The sequence below is a fragment of the Schistocerca nitens genome, chromosome 10 (assembly GCF_023898315.1).
Source record: "Schistocerca nitens isolate TAMUIC-IGC-003100 chromosome 10, iqSchNite1.1, whole genome shotgun sequence".
NCBI lineage: Eukaryota > Metazoa > Arthropoda > Insecta > Orthoptera > Acrididae > Schistocerca > Schistocerca nitens.
Window position 1 is genome coordinate 231,510,135 of NC_064623.1, and position 15,421 is coordinate 231,525,555.

The window sequence follows — 15,421 nt, forward strand, 5'->3', positions numbered from 1 at the left end:
AAAACGCTTGGTGGAGTAGATAAATTTTTCGCAAAAAGTGTTGTTGGTTTGACATCGAGTTCAGTAGTACGGATAATATTTGTGGCACTCCAACTGTTTTAGAAGAAGTAAATACAGACGAAACAAAAGTTAAAAATGAAGAAAAGCAAATTGTTACTGATTTCGAGTTTCACGCAAAACTAAGTGTCGAGTAAGATATTGCAAAAAGAAATAAACTTGTTAGAGATGATCTTGCAGAACGGTTTGTCAGTGAATCAACAATCGACATTACCTTACCACGTGGCATTAATCAAAATTGCAATGGCAATTTTTCCAATTCGAGAAGATCGATAGGCGATAAAACCAGATATTTGAACAAAAATGTATTCTACCATAAACTTTTAAATGGTGAATCAACTATGCTTGATTTTCTAGTATTCCCCTGTAGCACCAGTGTTGTTTTTTTGTACACGAGTTAAATTGTTCAGAGGTAAGCCCGCGATTGCTACTAACGGTATTGCAGATTGGAAAAATATTTCTAATGTTTTATCTCAACATGAGAATTCACTTGAACACAAAAATTCTGAGTTATCTCTCTCAACAAGAAAAAAGTCAGTTGGAACAATAGATAACCATTTCGAGTCATATGTCGAGACAGGGCTTCCCCTATGTGGGCACGTTGAAAGATTCCATTAATTACAGAATGGTCAATTTATGATGTCTCTCGAACTTATAGCCGAGTTTGACGCTTTTCTCGCTGAGCACATTGAACGATATGGAAATCCAGGGCAGGGACGTACAAACTATCTTTCTTCAACAATCTGTGATGAAATAATGGAGCTTCTTTCTGAACGAATAAAAAGAATTATCGTAAGTGAAATAAAACAGGCCAAATATTTCTTTATAATAGTAGATTCTACTGAGGACATTTCACATTTTGATCAATGATCTTCCATATTAAGACATGTGAACGAGAATGGTGAACCTGTTGAATGTTTCCTTCTGTTTTTACCAAACCCAGGACACAAATCCTTAAACTTAGCTGAGGCCATGCTAAAAGTCCTGTCTACAGATTCCATCGATATTACTGACAGTAGAGGCCAGTCATATGACAACACAAGCAATATGTCAGGAACCTACACTGGTTTGCAGGCACGCATTAGAAAACTAAATCCGAAAGCGCATTAGGTGCCTTGTGCACATTCTTAGGGCGGCAGCGCACTAAGCAGACTGGCTGCAGCAGCCAGTAAAACAATGACGGCTTATGGTATGCCGCGCACTGGGCAGCCAGAATTCTCTGGCTGCGGCAGCCAGGTGGCAACAGCATGTCTCGCAGCGAGCGAGCATATGTGGCTGCCTGCAGTCTCCGTGAACTCGTCCGAGCAGCCAGACCGTGTGTTCGAGTGACCGAGAGACGAAATACACCGTGGCTTTTGATACGGAGAAATTTATTCCTGAGGTTGAAAGCCGAAGAGCGATCTGGGATATTTGATCAGAAGAATGCAATAAATGTCATTTGAAGAGAAGGAGTTGGGAGGAAATAACAAATATAATGTGTGAGCAGAATATGAGCAAAAAATGACAAAAATGAATTTGGTAAGTGTTTTTTATTTACTACATAATGAACATTTGTTATACATACAATAATGGAAAAGAAGGTATTAATTTACACTTAACAATAATCGATACTAAATCACTTGGAAGCAGTAACAGTTATATACATTATCTAAACGACACAGATAATTACTACCGCAGTGCAATTCTGTTTTGCCACTCCAGCAGATTTTCATTTGTAAAATAATCCGCAAATAAATCCCTAAATGCTGATGATGAGTGGCACCCTCTGCCTGTATGACCTGGTGGAATTTCCAGTTCTGGAGATACATACAATGTGTCTTCAAATTTATAACCATCTCTTTCGCGCACATAATTGTGTAAAACACAGCACGCTTTTAGTATGGCAATTGCAAAGTCTTCTCGAACGTCCATTGGGCGATGAAAAATTCTCCATTTGTTTGCCAGAATGCCAAACGTGCAATTCTATAAAACGCCTAGCCCGAGAAAGTCGGTAGTTAAAGATTCTCTTCTTGTTTGTTAAACTCCTTCCTCTATAAGGACACATTAAATTTTCAGATAAACCAAATGCCTCGTCTCTGACAATGACATATGGCATTGATACACCGTTGTTAAAAATCGGGCTTCCCTCAGGTATTCGTAAATTTTGATTCGTGAGTTTTTCATACAAAATTGATTGCTTAAATGTACACGAGTAACTACATTTTCCATACGCTCCAACATCTATATATGTGAACTTATAATCAGCATCGCATAAAGCAAGTAAAACGATGGAAAAATAATTTTTCTAGTTAAAGTAAAGTGTGCCAGAATGACGTGGTTTTATTACTCTGATGTTTCCCGTTGATGGCACCAATACAATTGGGAAAGTCTGAATTTTTATTAAAACCATCTGCTGTCAATCCACCTTTCCTCATTTAATTCTGGAAATGAATGCTCTCTCTCTCTCTCTCTCTCTCTCTCATGTTCTCCCAAATCACCAAGCAAGTTTCATATATGACTTCTCGGACAGTGGTATATCCTATCCGAAAAATGTGAGTCAGTGCTGCCATAGTACATCCTTAAGCCAGATATCTGAAACGAAAAACAAGTTCATATGAAAAAACTGAAACCCATGCATCTGTGACAGAAATTTTAGTACATTATTTTAAATTATTTTTCAAATTAGCATCCCTAAATTCACCCCAGCAGCGCTAATTGAGATGTCTTTTGCAGGAAAATCTCTACAGCTGAAGTGGAAGAACATTAGAACAAGTTTTAGCAGGGAATTAGAATGCAGAGCAGGTGCGAAAAGTGGAACTGCAGCTTTGCGTAAAAGCCCTTATGTGTATTATGGGCAATTACAGTTCCTGAAGGACACTGTATTGAACAACCCAACTGAAGCTAGCCTGGAAACCGAAGTTTCTGTAAATAACCACCAGAGCAGTAACATAAGGAATAGCATACCAGAAAAGAAAAAGCAGAAAAACTGACGACGATAGATTGATTGCAGTACTCCAGCAGAGTATCGCAATGAGGGAGGAGCGAGAAAGGCCATACGAAAGAAAGCTAGAATCCGATCCAGATCGTCTCTTTCTGCTTTCAGTGTTACAAGACATGAAAAAAATTCCAGAACACAGAAAGCTCACTACAAAAATGGAAATTATAGACTGATTAAAAAGAGCACAAACGCCTCCACTGCAAACTCCTCATCAAGGCTATGGATAGTATGTGCCAATGACATCATTAGCTGGACCATATAAACATGGGAATGGATACCGGGTGCAACCGAATTATGGTCTATGAGACTCGAGCAGATGGCAGAATCACTGTGGATATTCTACACCTGTTGCAGACAGTCAGACCACTGCCGCGGATTATAATCAGTTATCACCCACTGCCTATCGGTATCAACTGTATCAAGCCAGAATACTGAACTACTTGATCTGTTTCAGGAGTCTGTACGTGAAGAACATTGATTTTAAAATTCTTTTCTTTTGAAATGTAACAAAAATTTAGCAGCCCTACAAATAAAAGCAAATCGTAAAATATATTGTTTCATTATATTCAAACTAGCATTTTTGTTTTGTGAGTTTTTTTCCTTACAGTTCCTTCAAATTTGTAACATTTAAATTTCAGGGCCAAGGTAGAAAACGACGATAGGTCAATAATATTTTACACAATTTCAGTGTATTACTACTGTGAAGGTATTTTTAATGATACACTTTCTCACCAGTACCATAAATATCAGGTGTTGTTAGTTGCCACGGGGAAAGGCATTTGTAGACTTAGAGAAAGCTTTTGACAATGTTGACTGGAATACTCTCTTTCAAATTCTGAAGGGGGCAGGGGTAAAATACAGGTAGCGAAAGGCTATTTACAATTTGTACAGAAACCAGATGGCAGTTATAAGAGTCAAGGAGCACGAAAGGGAAGCAGTGGTTGGGAAGGAAGTGAGACACGGTTGTAGCCTATCCACGATGTTATACAATCTGTATATTGAGCAAGCAGTGAAGGAAACAAAAGAAAAATTCGGAGTAGATATTAAAATCCATGGAGAAGAAATAAAAACTTTGAGGTTCGTCGATGACATTGTAATTCTGTCAGAGACAGCAAGGGACTTGGAAGAGCAGTTGAACGGAATGGACAGTGTCTTGAAAGGAGGATATAAGATGAACATCAACAAAAGCAAAACGAGGATAATGGAATGTAGTCGAATTAAGTCGGGTGATGCTGAGGGAATTAGATTAGGAAATGAGACACTTACAGTAGTAAAGGAGTTTTGCTATTTGGGGAGGAAAATAACTGATGATGGTCGAAGTAGAGAGGATATCAAATGTAGACTGGCAATGGCAAGGAAAGCGTTTCTGAAGAAGAGAAATTTGTTAACATCGATTATAGATTTAAGTGTCAGGAAGTCGTTTCTGAAAGTATTTGTATGGAGTGTAGCCATGTACGGAAGTGAAACATGGACGATAACTAGTTTGGACAAGAAGAGAACAGAAGCTTTCGAGGTGCGGTGCTACAGAAGAATGCTGAAGATTAGATGGGTAGATCATATAACTAATGAGGAGGTACTGAATGGGATAGGGGAGAAGAGAAGTTTGTGGCACAACTTAACTAGAAGAAGGGATCGGTTGGTAGGACATGTTCTGAGGCATCAAGGGATCACCAATTTAGTATTGGAGGGCAGCGTGGAGGGTAAAAATCGTAGATGGAGACCAAGAGATGAATACAGTAAACATATTCAGGAGGATGTAGTTTGCAGTAGGTACTGGGAGATGAAGAAGCTTGCACAGTATAGAGTAGCATGGAGAGCCGCATCAAACCAGTCTCAGGACTGAAGACCACAACAACAGTTGCCACGGAATTTGGCAAGAACAAATACTTTGTTTAGTTTAGGTTAAAAAAAGCAATAGTCCTACGGAGATTGTGACTCATCATATTAGTGCCTGGCGCTTCAAAAATAAAGTATATTTGTTTTTTGTACTCACCTCAAACTCACCAACAATTTTTCTTCCGGAGTTATACAAGCTCGCATATGAGTATCAGTACCCATGATAGAATTTCTTATATTTTCAAAAAGGTTGTCAAATGATTGCACTGACATTCCTGTATAATTAAAGAAGTGATCTGTTTCTTTAGAGTCAAAAGGTAGGCAATTATTACATCTTCTACATCCACCTTGTTCGGCTGATCGATCACGACTGTCAGCTGGCCGCCTCAAACTGGCTGCTCAACATTTCTGGCTGCCACAGCCTGGCTGCCTAGTGCGTTGCCGCCCTTAGAATTTAGGTGGCACTATCGCCAGCTGGTGTGACCGAGCGGTTCTAGGCGCTTCAGTCTGGAACTGCACGACCATTAGGGTCGCAGGTTCGAATCCTGCCTGGGGCATGGATGTGTGTGATGTGACAAAAGCATTTTAACGATGAGCCCATGATTATAAAAGACTTTGTGAACCGAGATTGTTAAATAGAAACTTCCTACTGACACAGTTCATCTTATAACATAAAAATGAATCAACTTTTCCTGATAGGTTTTCAAATGTCAATCAAAACCATATGATGAAATTAATAACAAATGCATGATGCCTTTCATTTAAGTTTACACAAACATGTGAACTAAATAATTACAGGCATGTACTGCCAGAATGTATAACAATAGTTTTGGTGCGTTGGAACTAACTGGCTACATCTTTTCTGCAAAATGTGATTCAGCTCAACTAATAATGCCAGTCATTGTAAATTAGGTCTTGGGAGTTCAAGTGAGCGATGCACTGGCATGTCAAAATTAAAATTACTTTGTACATCGGAATTTGCCAAAACATCGTTCCCATAATAATATGTCATGCCTACCAGGGCACCACAAGACTAACTGTCTATAGACAATGCACGATATGTCAGTTTTACCAAAACCAGTTATTTACAATAAAGTTTTTTTTATAGGGATCTTGTCTAAGTATTTCTTCTTCTCTTAAGATGCTTGTACCATTATACCTAAAAAATCATCCAGAACAAAAAAAGTAAACATAAACTTAAGTGAAGCTACTAAAATTTTTTTAATGAAATATTACTTTATATGGAAAAAAATAATCTTGGGGTGTGATCTGAAATCAAAACTGTTAGCTGATTTAGTTCAAAGTGACAGTTACCTGTGAAATACCTGGTTTCAAACACATTACACACTGACACGCCAAAGCAACTGGTATAGGCATGTGTATTAAAATACAGAGAAATATAAACAGGTGGAATACGACACTGCGGTCGGCAACACCTCTACAAGATGAAAAGTGTTTGGCGCAGTTGTTAGATTGTTTACTGCTGTTACAATGGCAGGTTATCAAGATTTAAGAGCATTTGGATGTGGTGTTATAGTTGGCACATGAACGATGGGACACAGCATCTCCAAGGTATTAATGAAGTCGGGATTTTCCCATATGACCATTTCACAGGTGTACCATGAATATCATGAATCCGGTAAAACATAAAATCTCAGACATCGCTGTGGCCGGAAAAAGGTCCTGCAAGAACGGACCAATGAGGACTGAAGAGGATTGTTCAACAGGACAGCAGTGCAAATATTCCACAAATTACAGTAGATTTCAATGCTGGGCCATCAACAAGTGTCAGCAAACGAACCATTCAAATAAACATCATTGATATGGGCTTTCGGAGCCGAAGACGTACCAATGTACCCTTGGTGACTGCACGACAAAAAGCTTTATGCTTCGCCTGGGCCCATGAACACCGACATTGGACTGTTGACTACTGGAAACATGTTGCCTGGTCAGAAGAGTCTCATTTCTAACTGTATCGAGTGGATGGATATGTACGGGTACGGAGATAACTTCATGAATCCATGGACCCTGCTTGTCAGCAGAGGACTGTTCAAGCTGGTGGAGGCTCTGCAATGGTGTGGGGCATATGGAGTTGGAGTGATATAGGACCCTGATACGTCTAGATACAGGTGACACATACATAAGCATCCTGTCTGAGCACCTGTATCCATTCATGTCCATCATGCATTCTGATGGACTTGGGCAATTCCAGCAGGCCAATGTGACACCCCACACATCGAGAATCACTGCAGAGTGGCTCCACGACTCCCCAGGCATGAACATTATTGAGCATATCTTGGACGCCTTGCAATGTGCTGTTCAGAAAAGATCTCCACCCCTCGTACTCTTACAGTCCTTCAGGATTGATGGTGTCAATTCCCTCCAGCACTACTTCAGACATTAGTTGAGTCCACAGCATGTCGTGTTGCGGCAATAATGCATGCTCACGGAGGCCCTAAGCGATATTAGGCAGGTGTACAAGTTTCTTTGGCTCTTCAGTGTATAAAGGTAAGACATATTTAGAAATGTGATTTCAAAGTGCAGAACATTTCTATGAGCATATGTATACTCTAATAATAACATCTTAGTTGTGAACTGCAGATTAAAACTGAAGAAATTGAAGAGAGTGGGATCAACTATCTGAAACAGCAGAAAGGAAGTTATGAGATATGAAATGGTAAAGTCAGTAGAAGGCAAACCAAAGAAACACAATATGTCCATAAGGAATATTTGGATAACAAGATATATTGCACTTCACTGATCAAAGCAAAAAATATACAAACACAGGCAATGAAGCAGGCAAAATGAAATATAACAATGGACAGTCCAAGTTGAAATAACAGGAGCATTAGGGAAAGGATAGATTTTTACTTGCTGTAAAGATTGCCTAGCTGCAGACATGCACAATGAAAAGACTGTTATACATTACAGCTTTAGGCCAAAGCCTTCTTCAATGGAGAAAAAATGCACACATTCACACAAGCAAGCAAGCGCGCGCCTGTGTGTGTGTGTGTGTGTGTGTGTGTTTCTTTGCTGAAGATGGTTTGCAACTCAATGGGTCATTTTTACAGTCAGTAGCAATGTATCCTTTTCCTAATATTGTCAAAATGAAATATAGACATCTAAAACTGATGACAAAGTATAAAACAGGACTGCCTAGAGAAGAAATACGAAGCTTTAGAAACATACAGTACTCTAGCAAATATAGATGGCATTTTTAGGAAAATTAAGAACATATACAGAGAAATGAGAAGCAGCTGTATGAATGTCAAGATTTCAGAGAAAAAAGCCAGTATTAAGCAGAGAAGGGAAAGCTTAAATGTGGAAGGAAAATACAGTGTTATAAAAAGGGAAGTAGTAGATGAAGATAACTGGGGAGGTTCATTGCACTCTCATTCTCCTCGCAATGTAAGACCCAAGTCCAAACAAAGCTCCTGCATTAGACGACATTCCATAAGAATTATTGAACTCTTTGAGACAGCCATGATGAAACTATTGCTCCTCATATGCAACACATATCAGACAGGCAAAATACTGCCAGACTTCAAGAAGAATGTAATAAATCCAAATACCAAGAAAATAAATACTGACAGGTTTGAACAGTACCAAATAATTATGCAAGCTCTGTTTGCAGAATCCATGTTGATTTTTATAGATTAGATTTTTGTTCTCCAAAAAGTCATAATTCTTTAGCATAACACATCTCCATAATTCTACGACAAATTGATGTCAACGATGTAGGTCTATAATTATGATCACCTTTCCTATCAGCCCTCTAGAAAACAAGAATGACTTGCACAATTTTCCGGTGCCCTAGAATAAACTGCTGCTGGAAGGGAAGTAAGTTCTTTCACATAATCCCTGTAGAACCTTGCCTGTACCTCATCTGGTCCTGATGATTTTCCACTACTAATCAGTTGTTGTTGCTTTTCTGTTCCAGTATTTGTCATTTCGACATTCGTACGATGACTGAAGGAGGTACCTCCCCTATGATCACCTGCAGTGAAACAATTTCGGAAGAGTAGTATTTCGGCCTTCTCTCTGTTATCATCCATTTCTGTACCTGTTTGGTCACTAAATGACTGAACAGACAATTTAGAACCATTTACTGCTTGCACCTAAGACCAAAACCTCTACTGGTTTTTAGTCACATCAGTTGACAAAATTTTATTTTCAAAGTCACTAATGCTTGTCTCACTGTTCTCCTTATGCTCAATTTTGCTTTTGTTTGTCTACTAGGTCTTCAATTTTCTTCAACCTGTGACGAAGCTCTCTCTGTTTGTATAGAAGTTTCCTAACATGGCTATTAAACCGCAGCGGGTCTTCCCCATCCCTTAAGACCCTACTCAGAACGTATTTATCTAAGGCATATTGAATCATGCTTTTGAATTTTTTCCATTTGATCTCCAAATCTTCATCTTCAGCATAGAGAACTGATGTTGATTATGAATATTTGATATTGCTTGGCTACTCTGCAACTTGAATCTTGTCACTCTTGCAGGACAAAAGTATTTTCCCACCTTTCTTCACATTCCTTGTAATACCTGTAGTCACAGTTGCTATCAAAGCATTATGATCAGTGTTACCTTCCTCTATGTTAACTGATTCGATAAGTTCATGTCTGTCTGTTGCCAAGAGAAGAAACAAGTTGGTTCTTTAATTTCCTATTGAAAGTAATTTTCGGACAAGACATTCATGATCAGCTCATACTTGACAAGGATATGAAGGAAATTGGGTCTTTTCTAAAAGGACCATTACTGATTTTGCCGTAATAGATATAGGATAACTATAGAAAACAACTGTCTACATGGTTAGTTGGGTAATTGGACACAACTGCCTAAATGCTTGACTAGTGCCACTGAAAAATGAAACAAGCTTTTCAGTATTTTATGAACACTCCAGAACCAAATCACAAGCCTACAGACATTGAAAAATACAAGAAAATAGTCAGAAGAACAACCACAACACAAATATGATGTGCGTTTCTTAAATGTAAATATCTTTTTTTCAAATACGGCCACTGTAGATTTAACACTTTTGATGTGTGCCAAGTGTCTGTACATCAGCAACCCAAAGACACTGTAATGAGGAAGGCATTCATGTTTCCATTTGTTTATGCTTCAGTTAACTGAAAATCCTGCCAAGTGTGAAACACATACAATGATTCCTGTTATGTATGGAAAAGAGTTTAAAGTGGTCAAAATTCCTCCCCAGATACGCTACGTTCATAGATTGAACAGTGGATTGGTAAGAAAATAGATTAGATCATTAATACTGATTACACAAATTTCACCATCATGATGGTCGAAGTAGAGGATACAAAATGTAGACTGGCAATGGCAAGGAAAGCGTTTCTGAAGAAGAAAAATTTGTTAACATCGAGTATAGATTTAAATGTCAGGAAGTCGTTTCTGAAAGTATTTGTATGGAGTGTAGCCATGTATGGAAGTGAAACATGGACAATAAATAGTTTAGACAAAAAGTGAATAGAAGCTTTCGAAATGTGGTGCTACAGAAAAATGCTGAAGATTAGATGGGTAGATCACATAACTAATGAGGAGGTATTGAATAGAGTGGGGAGAAGAGGAGCTTGTGGCACAACTTGACTAGAAGAAGGGATCGGTTGGTAGGACACGTTCTGAGACATCGAGGGATCACCAATTTAGTATTGCAGGGCAGCGTGGAGGGTAAAAATCGTAGAGGGAGACCAAGAGATGAATACACTAAGCAGATTCAGAAGGATGTAGGCTGCACTAGGTACTGAGAGATGATGAAGCTTGCACAGGATAGAGTAGCATGGAGAGCTGCATCAAACCAGTCTCAGGACTGAAGACCACAACAACAAACACATTAATTTTCACGATGAAGAAAGGAGCAGCCCTTTAAAACGGTTTATCTCACCAAAACAAAAAAAGCACCATACTTCTGCTGGCAAATCAGCACCTTGTTTAAGAAGCTTTTCTTGTCTGCACGATGTTGGAACTAATTCTCCTATATTAATATCAACAACTCATACACTTACATTCAAGCATATTTTGTTTTGCCTGTGATTGTGTCAATCCTTGTATGCCAACCAGATAAATATTTTTGAATAATTTTACACAAACTCCCTTTGAATAATTATTTAAGCAATTAAGCCTACTATTAACAACTACCCCGCAATACATTTAGTCCCATTTCTGCCATCAGCAGCAGGCATTCGTAAATATTACACACCTAATGAACAACTTCAGGAGTCTTTCACACAAGTCTGAATAGAATCTTCTAAATTTTCAAACCGCGTCAGTTAGAATAAAATTCTCAAGCTTTGGATGGCCACCTCCACTATCGTCGTCAAGAGTAAAACCACTGACTGTGGGGGCTGGCACTTGTATATCCATGACTGCAGCCTCTGGTACCAATCACAGAGGGCCAAAACGACGCGTGTGTGGAAGCTGATTGGGCAGTTCATAGCAGCTCCGGTCCACCACAGGACTGAGTGACCACGTTTTAAATTGTCGCTCCCATCTCCCTACAAGCGTCAAGCATTTGTCGTCACTTCCTTTCGACACCCGAAGCTCGGCATCACGCTCTATTGAATGTGTATCCCTGATATCTTAAAATTGTCACTGTTCATTCCAATCTCAGCCGCCTCTTTTATAATGAAATTCCAGTATGTTGATGCACGAGCCACTACTCTCGTGTTCTCAAAGAGTGTTTTGTGTCCATTTGTCAGCAATGCTCAGATATGGCCGACAAACATTTGATATAATCTCATGAGTTACCACAAACACAATCAAACTGCACAGAAAAATTAACTGACTTTAAAGAAACTTTCAACAGCTGGAATGAAGAGAAAAAAAGACAAGTCCATTTGAAGAATTGTGAAGTATAGGTCTTTGTTTGTAAAATGGAAAAGTCAGTAAATCATGTTATGATGTGTTAATGGTGTCACAGCTGGCACGATAGTGAGCCACTAGGAAGTTTCCACAAGCCAGATGGCTAATGTGCACTGGTGGAGTATGTATGTGCAAGTTTTCACTGTCTCTTGATACTCAGCTTAATCATATTGTGTATAGCATTGTTTGTAGGAATTACTTTAGTCAACAAAGTGTTATGTTGTTGGGCTGTTTCTTTTAACACTTTGAGTACCAGTGGCTTCTGCCTAAAACAACAGCCTTATTAATTTTTTAAGTACAAGTGCCTTTTGTATGATATCAACAATATGATTGCAATACAGATATATGTAGTGGTACAGTGACTTACTTCTATAAATGTAGCAGTCACGTACAGTGATTAGAGCAACAGTTGGCACAGAGCTGGTGTTATGTGATTTTAAGGGATTGTGACGCCCTTTTTTTTTTATTATAGTAATCATATTGTGGAGATCACTGCCACTGAAAGTAAGTATATCTAAAGTTACTGTAATGTAATTTTGAGTTTCTACTACTGCTGTTATGAGCAGTTTCAAAATGAAACCATTGGAGCAGTACATACATTTGATATAAATTTATTAAATTTTAGGACCAAGATTGTTATTTAGGACCGTGTTTTGTTCCAGGTATTACGAGTTCATGAAAGTTTAGAGATGTGGGATTCTGTCTAGGAAAAATGCGAAATTGCTTTCAAATATATATCACGAAATGATGGGTGGTTGAAAATTGTACATCCCAGTAGATCCACAATTGACTGTTTACTTTCTGCAATTTCTCTTTTTATTCCTCTTTGTTGCTTGTTCATGAAAAAAAAAAAAAAAAAAAAAAAAAAAAAAAAAAAAAAGTAAATTTTGTGAAAAATTTTAAAATTATATGACAAAGCGAAACTTCTTCCTTAAGATATCTAATTGTTTACTTGTTGCCAATTTCTTCTTTTGTTCGTTGCTTACGATGATGACAAAGGTCAATTTTGCGGAAAACTATTTTTTAATTTTTTTAATTGTTGGAACTCAAAAGGGTCAAGTAAGAGCACTAGGTTTCCAGCAACAGTTCTAAAAAGGGGACTGTATGAACCAGCCTCCTTAGATTTTTTTCATAGGGTTTGAAGGTCAGCATAACAGCCCTGTACTTCCAAAGTCGACAGTTCGAATCTCACCAATAACTAACAGCACTCAGAAAAATTATCTTCAAATAGCATTTTTTGTAAGTTGGTTTTAGAACTGCATCGTACTGTTTTAAAAAATTGATGTCTAGACACTGGTCTACAAAAACCATAAGAATGAAGAAAATCAGAGTGAGCCAGTCCGTAATGGCCTCTTATAAGATCAAAAATTTTATAAAACGAGAGAGGAAGGCTCTTTCAAAAGAACAAGCAGAAAAATTCTCAAAAAAAGTTTACAATATTCTGAGAAAGAAATTTGCCACTCACCATATAGCAGAGATGCTGAGTCGCAGATAGGCACAACAAAAAGATTTTCACACTTACAGCTTTCAGCCAGTGGCCTTTGCCAACAACACACACACACACACACACACACACACACACACACACAAAATGCAGTCTCAAGCAGCTGAAACCACACTGCGAGCAGCGCATAATAGGAGTGGCGACTGGGTGGCGGAAACGAAGAGGTTGGGGCGGGGAGGAGGAGGGATAGTATGGTGAGGGTGGCAGACAGTGAAGTGCTGCAGGTTTGGTGGCGGGCAGGGCAGAGGTGGGGAGGGGGGGGGGGGGGCAAAGTAGAGGAAAAGGAGAGAAATAAATAAATAAAATAAAAAATACTGGATGTGGTGGAGGAATGACGGTTGTGTAGTGCTGGAATGGGAGCAGGGAAGGGGCTGGATGTGTGAGGGCAGCGAGTAATGAAGGTTGTGGTCAGGAGGGTTACAGGAATGTAGGATGTATTGCAGGGAAAATTCCCAGCTGTGCAGTTCAGAAATGCTGGTCTTGGTGGGAAGGATCCATATGGCACAGGCTGTAAAGCACTCACTGAAATGAAGGATATCATGTTTGGCAGCGTGTTCAGCAACAGGGTGCAGGGTGGTCCACTTGTTTCCTGGCCACAGTTTGTCGGTGGCCATTCTTGTGGACAGACAACTTGTTGGTTGTGATGCCTACATAGAATGCAGCACAGTGGTTGCAGTTTGGCTTGTAGACCACATGACTGGTTCCACAGTTGCCTTTGATGGGATAGGTGATGTCAGTGACCAGGCTGGAGTAGGTGGTGGTGGGAGGATGTGTGCGACAGGTCTTGCATGTAGGTCTATTACAGGGATATGAGCCACAAGGTAAAAAAATCTGGGGTACAGCTATGGGCACCTGCATAGCACCAACCTATGCCAACCTATTCATGGGCCATCTAGAGGAATCCTTCCCAGAACCCTAAACCCCTCACCTGGTTCAGATTCACTGATGACATCTTTGCTATCTGGATCGAAGGTGGGGACACCCTATCCACATTCCTCCAGAACCTCAACAACTTGTCCCCCATTTGCTTCACCTGGTCAGGCTCAACCCAACAACCCACCTTCTTAAATGTTGATCTCCACTTCAAAGATAGTTACATCAGTACCCCGACCATATCAAACCAACTAACCACCAGCAATACCTCCACTTCGACAGCTGTCACCCATTCCATACCAAGAAGACCCTTTCGTACAGCCTAGCCACCAATGGTCATCGCATACGCAGTGACGAGCAGCCCCTCTCAAAAATACCAATGGTCTCACTGAAGCCTTCACTGACCGTAATTATCCTCCAAACCTTGTACAAAAACAAATCTCCCGTGCCTTATCTCCCACCACATCCCAAAACCCCATCGTCCAGCCACAGAGGAGCATTCCCCTCTTAACTCAGTACCACCCAGGACTGGAGCAACTGAATTACATTCTCCGCCAGGGTTTCGATTACCTCTCATTGTGCTCTGAAATTAGAAATGTCCTGCCTGTTATACTTTCCACTCTCCCTACAGTGGTATTCCCATCCACTGAACCTACACAATATACTTGTTCATCCTTACACAACTCCTGCTCCCAATCCCTTAGCTCATACCCCTGTAATAGACCTACATGCAAGACCTATCCCATACATCCTCCCACCACCACCACCACCACCACCACCACCACCACCACCTACTCCAGTTCGGTCACTATCATCACCTATCCCACCAAAGACAGGGCTATATGTAAAACCAGTCATGTGGTATACAAGCCAAACTGCAACAACTGTACTGCATTCTATGTGGGCATGACAACCAACAACAAGCTGTCTGTCCACATGAATGGCCCCGACAAACTGTAGCCAAGAAACAACTGGACCGACCTGTTGCTGAACATGCTGCCAATCATCATATCCTTCATTTCAATGACTGCTTCACAGCCTGTACCATATGGATCCTATCAACCAACACCAGCTTTACTGAACTGCACAGGTGGGACTTTCCTGGCAATACATCCTACGTTCCCGTAACCCTCCTGGCCTCAACCTTCGTTAGTCGCCGTCCTCACCCATCCAGCCCTTCCCTGCTCCCATTCCAGCACTACAAGCCGTCATTACACCACCACACCCAGTCTTTTTTATTTTATTTATTTCTCTCTATTTCTTTCCTTTTCTGCTACTTCCCCTCCCTATCTATTC

The 15,421-nt window shown here is 39.8% G+C and overlaps 1 protein-coding gene across 4 annotated transcripts in view; it reads right to left on the reverse strand.

Annotated features, from left to right (window-relative positions):
• Nucleotides 1-15,421, reverse strand: part of LOC126210181 (uncharacterized) — a 178,254-nt gene that overhangs the window by 16,954 nt on the left and 145,879 nt on the right. For 2 of the 4 annotated variants that reach the window (XM_049939346.1, XM_049939344.1), the window contains one exon: nucleotides 1,612-2,628. The exons of the other annotated variants lie outside the window; for them this stretch is intronic. In XM_049939346.1, coding sequence (XP_049795303.1) covers nucleotides 2,545-2,628 — 84 coding nt within the window. In that variant the 3' untranslated portion in view covers nucleotides 1,612-2,544. Of the gene's footprint in view, nucleotides 1-1,611; nucleotides 2,629-15,421 lie in introns of those variants that run through there. 4 annotated transcript variants of the gene reach the window in all.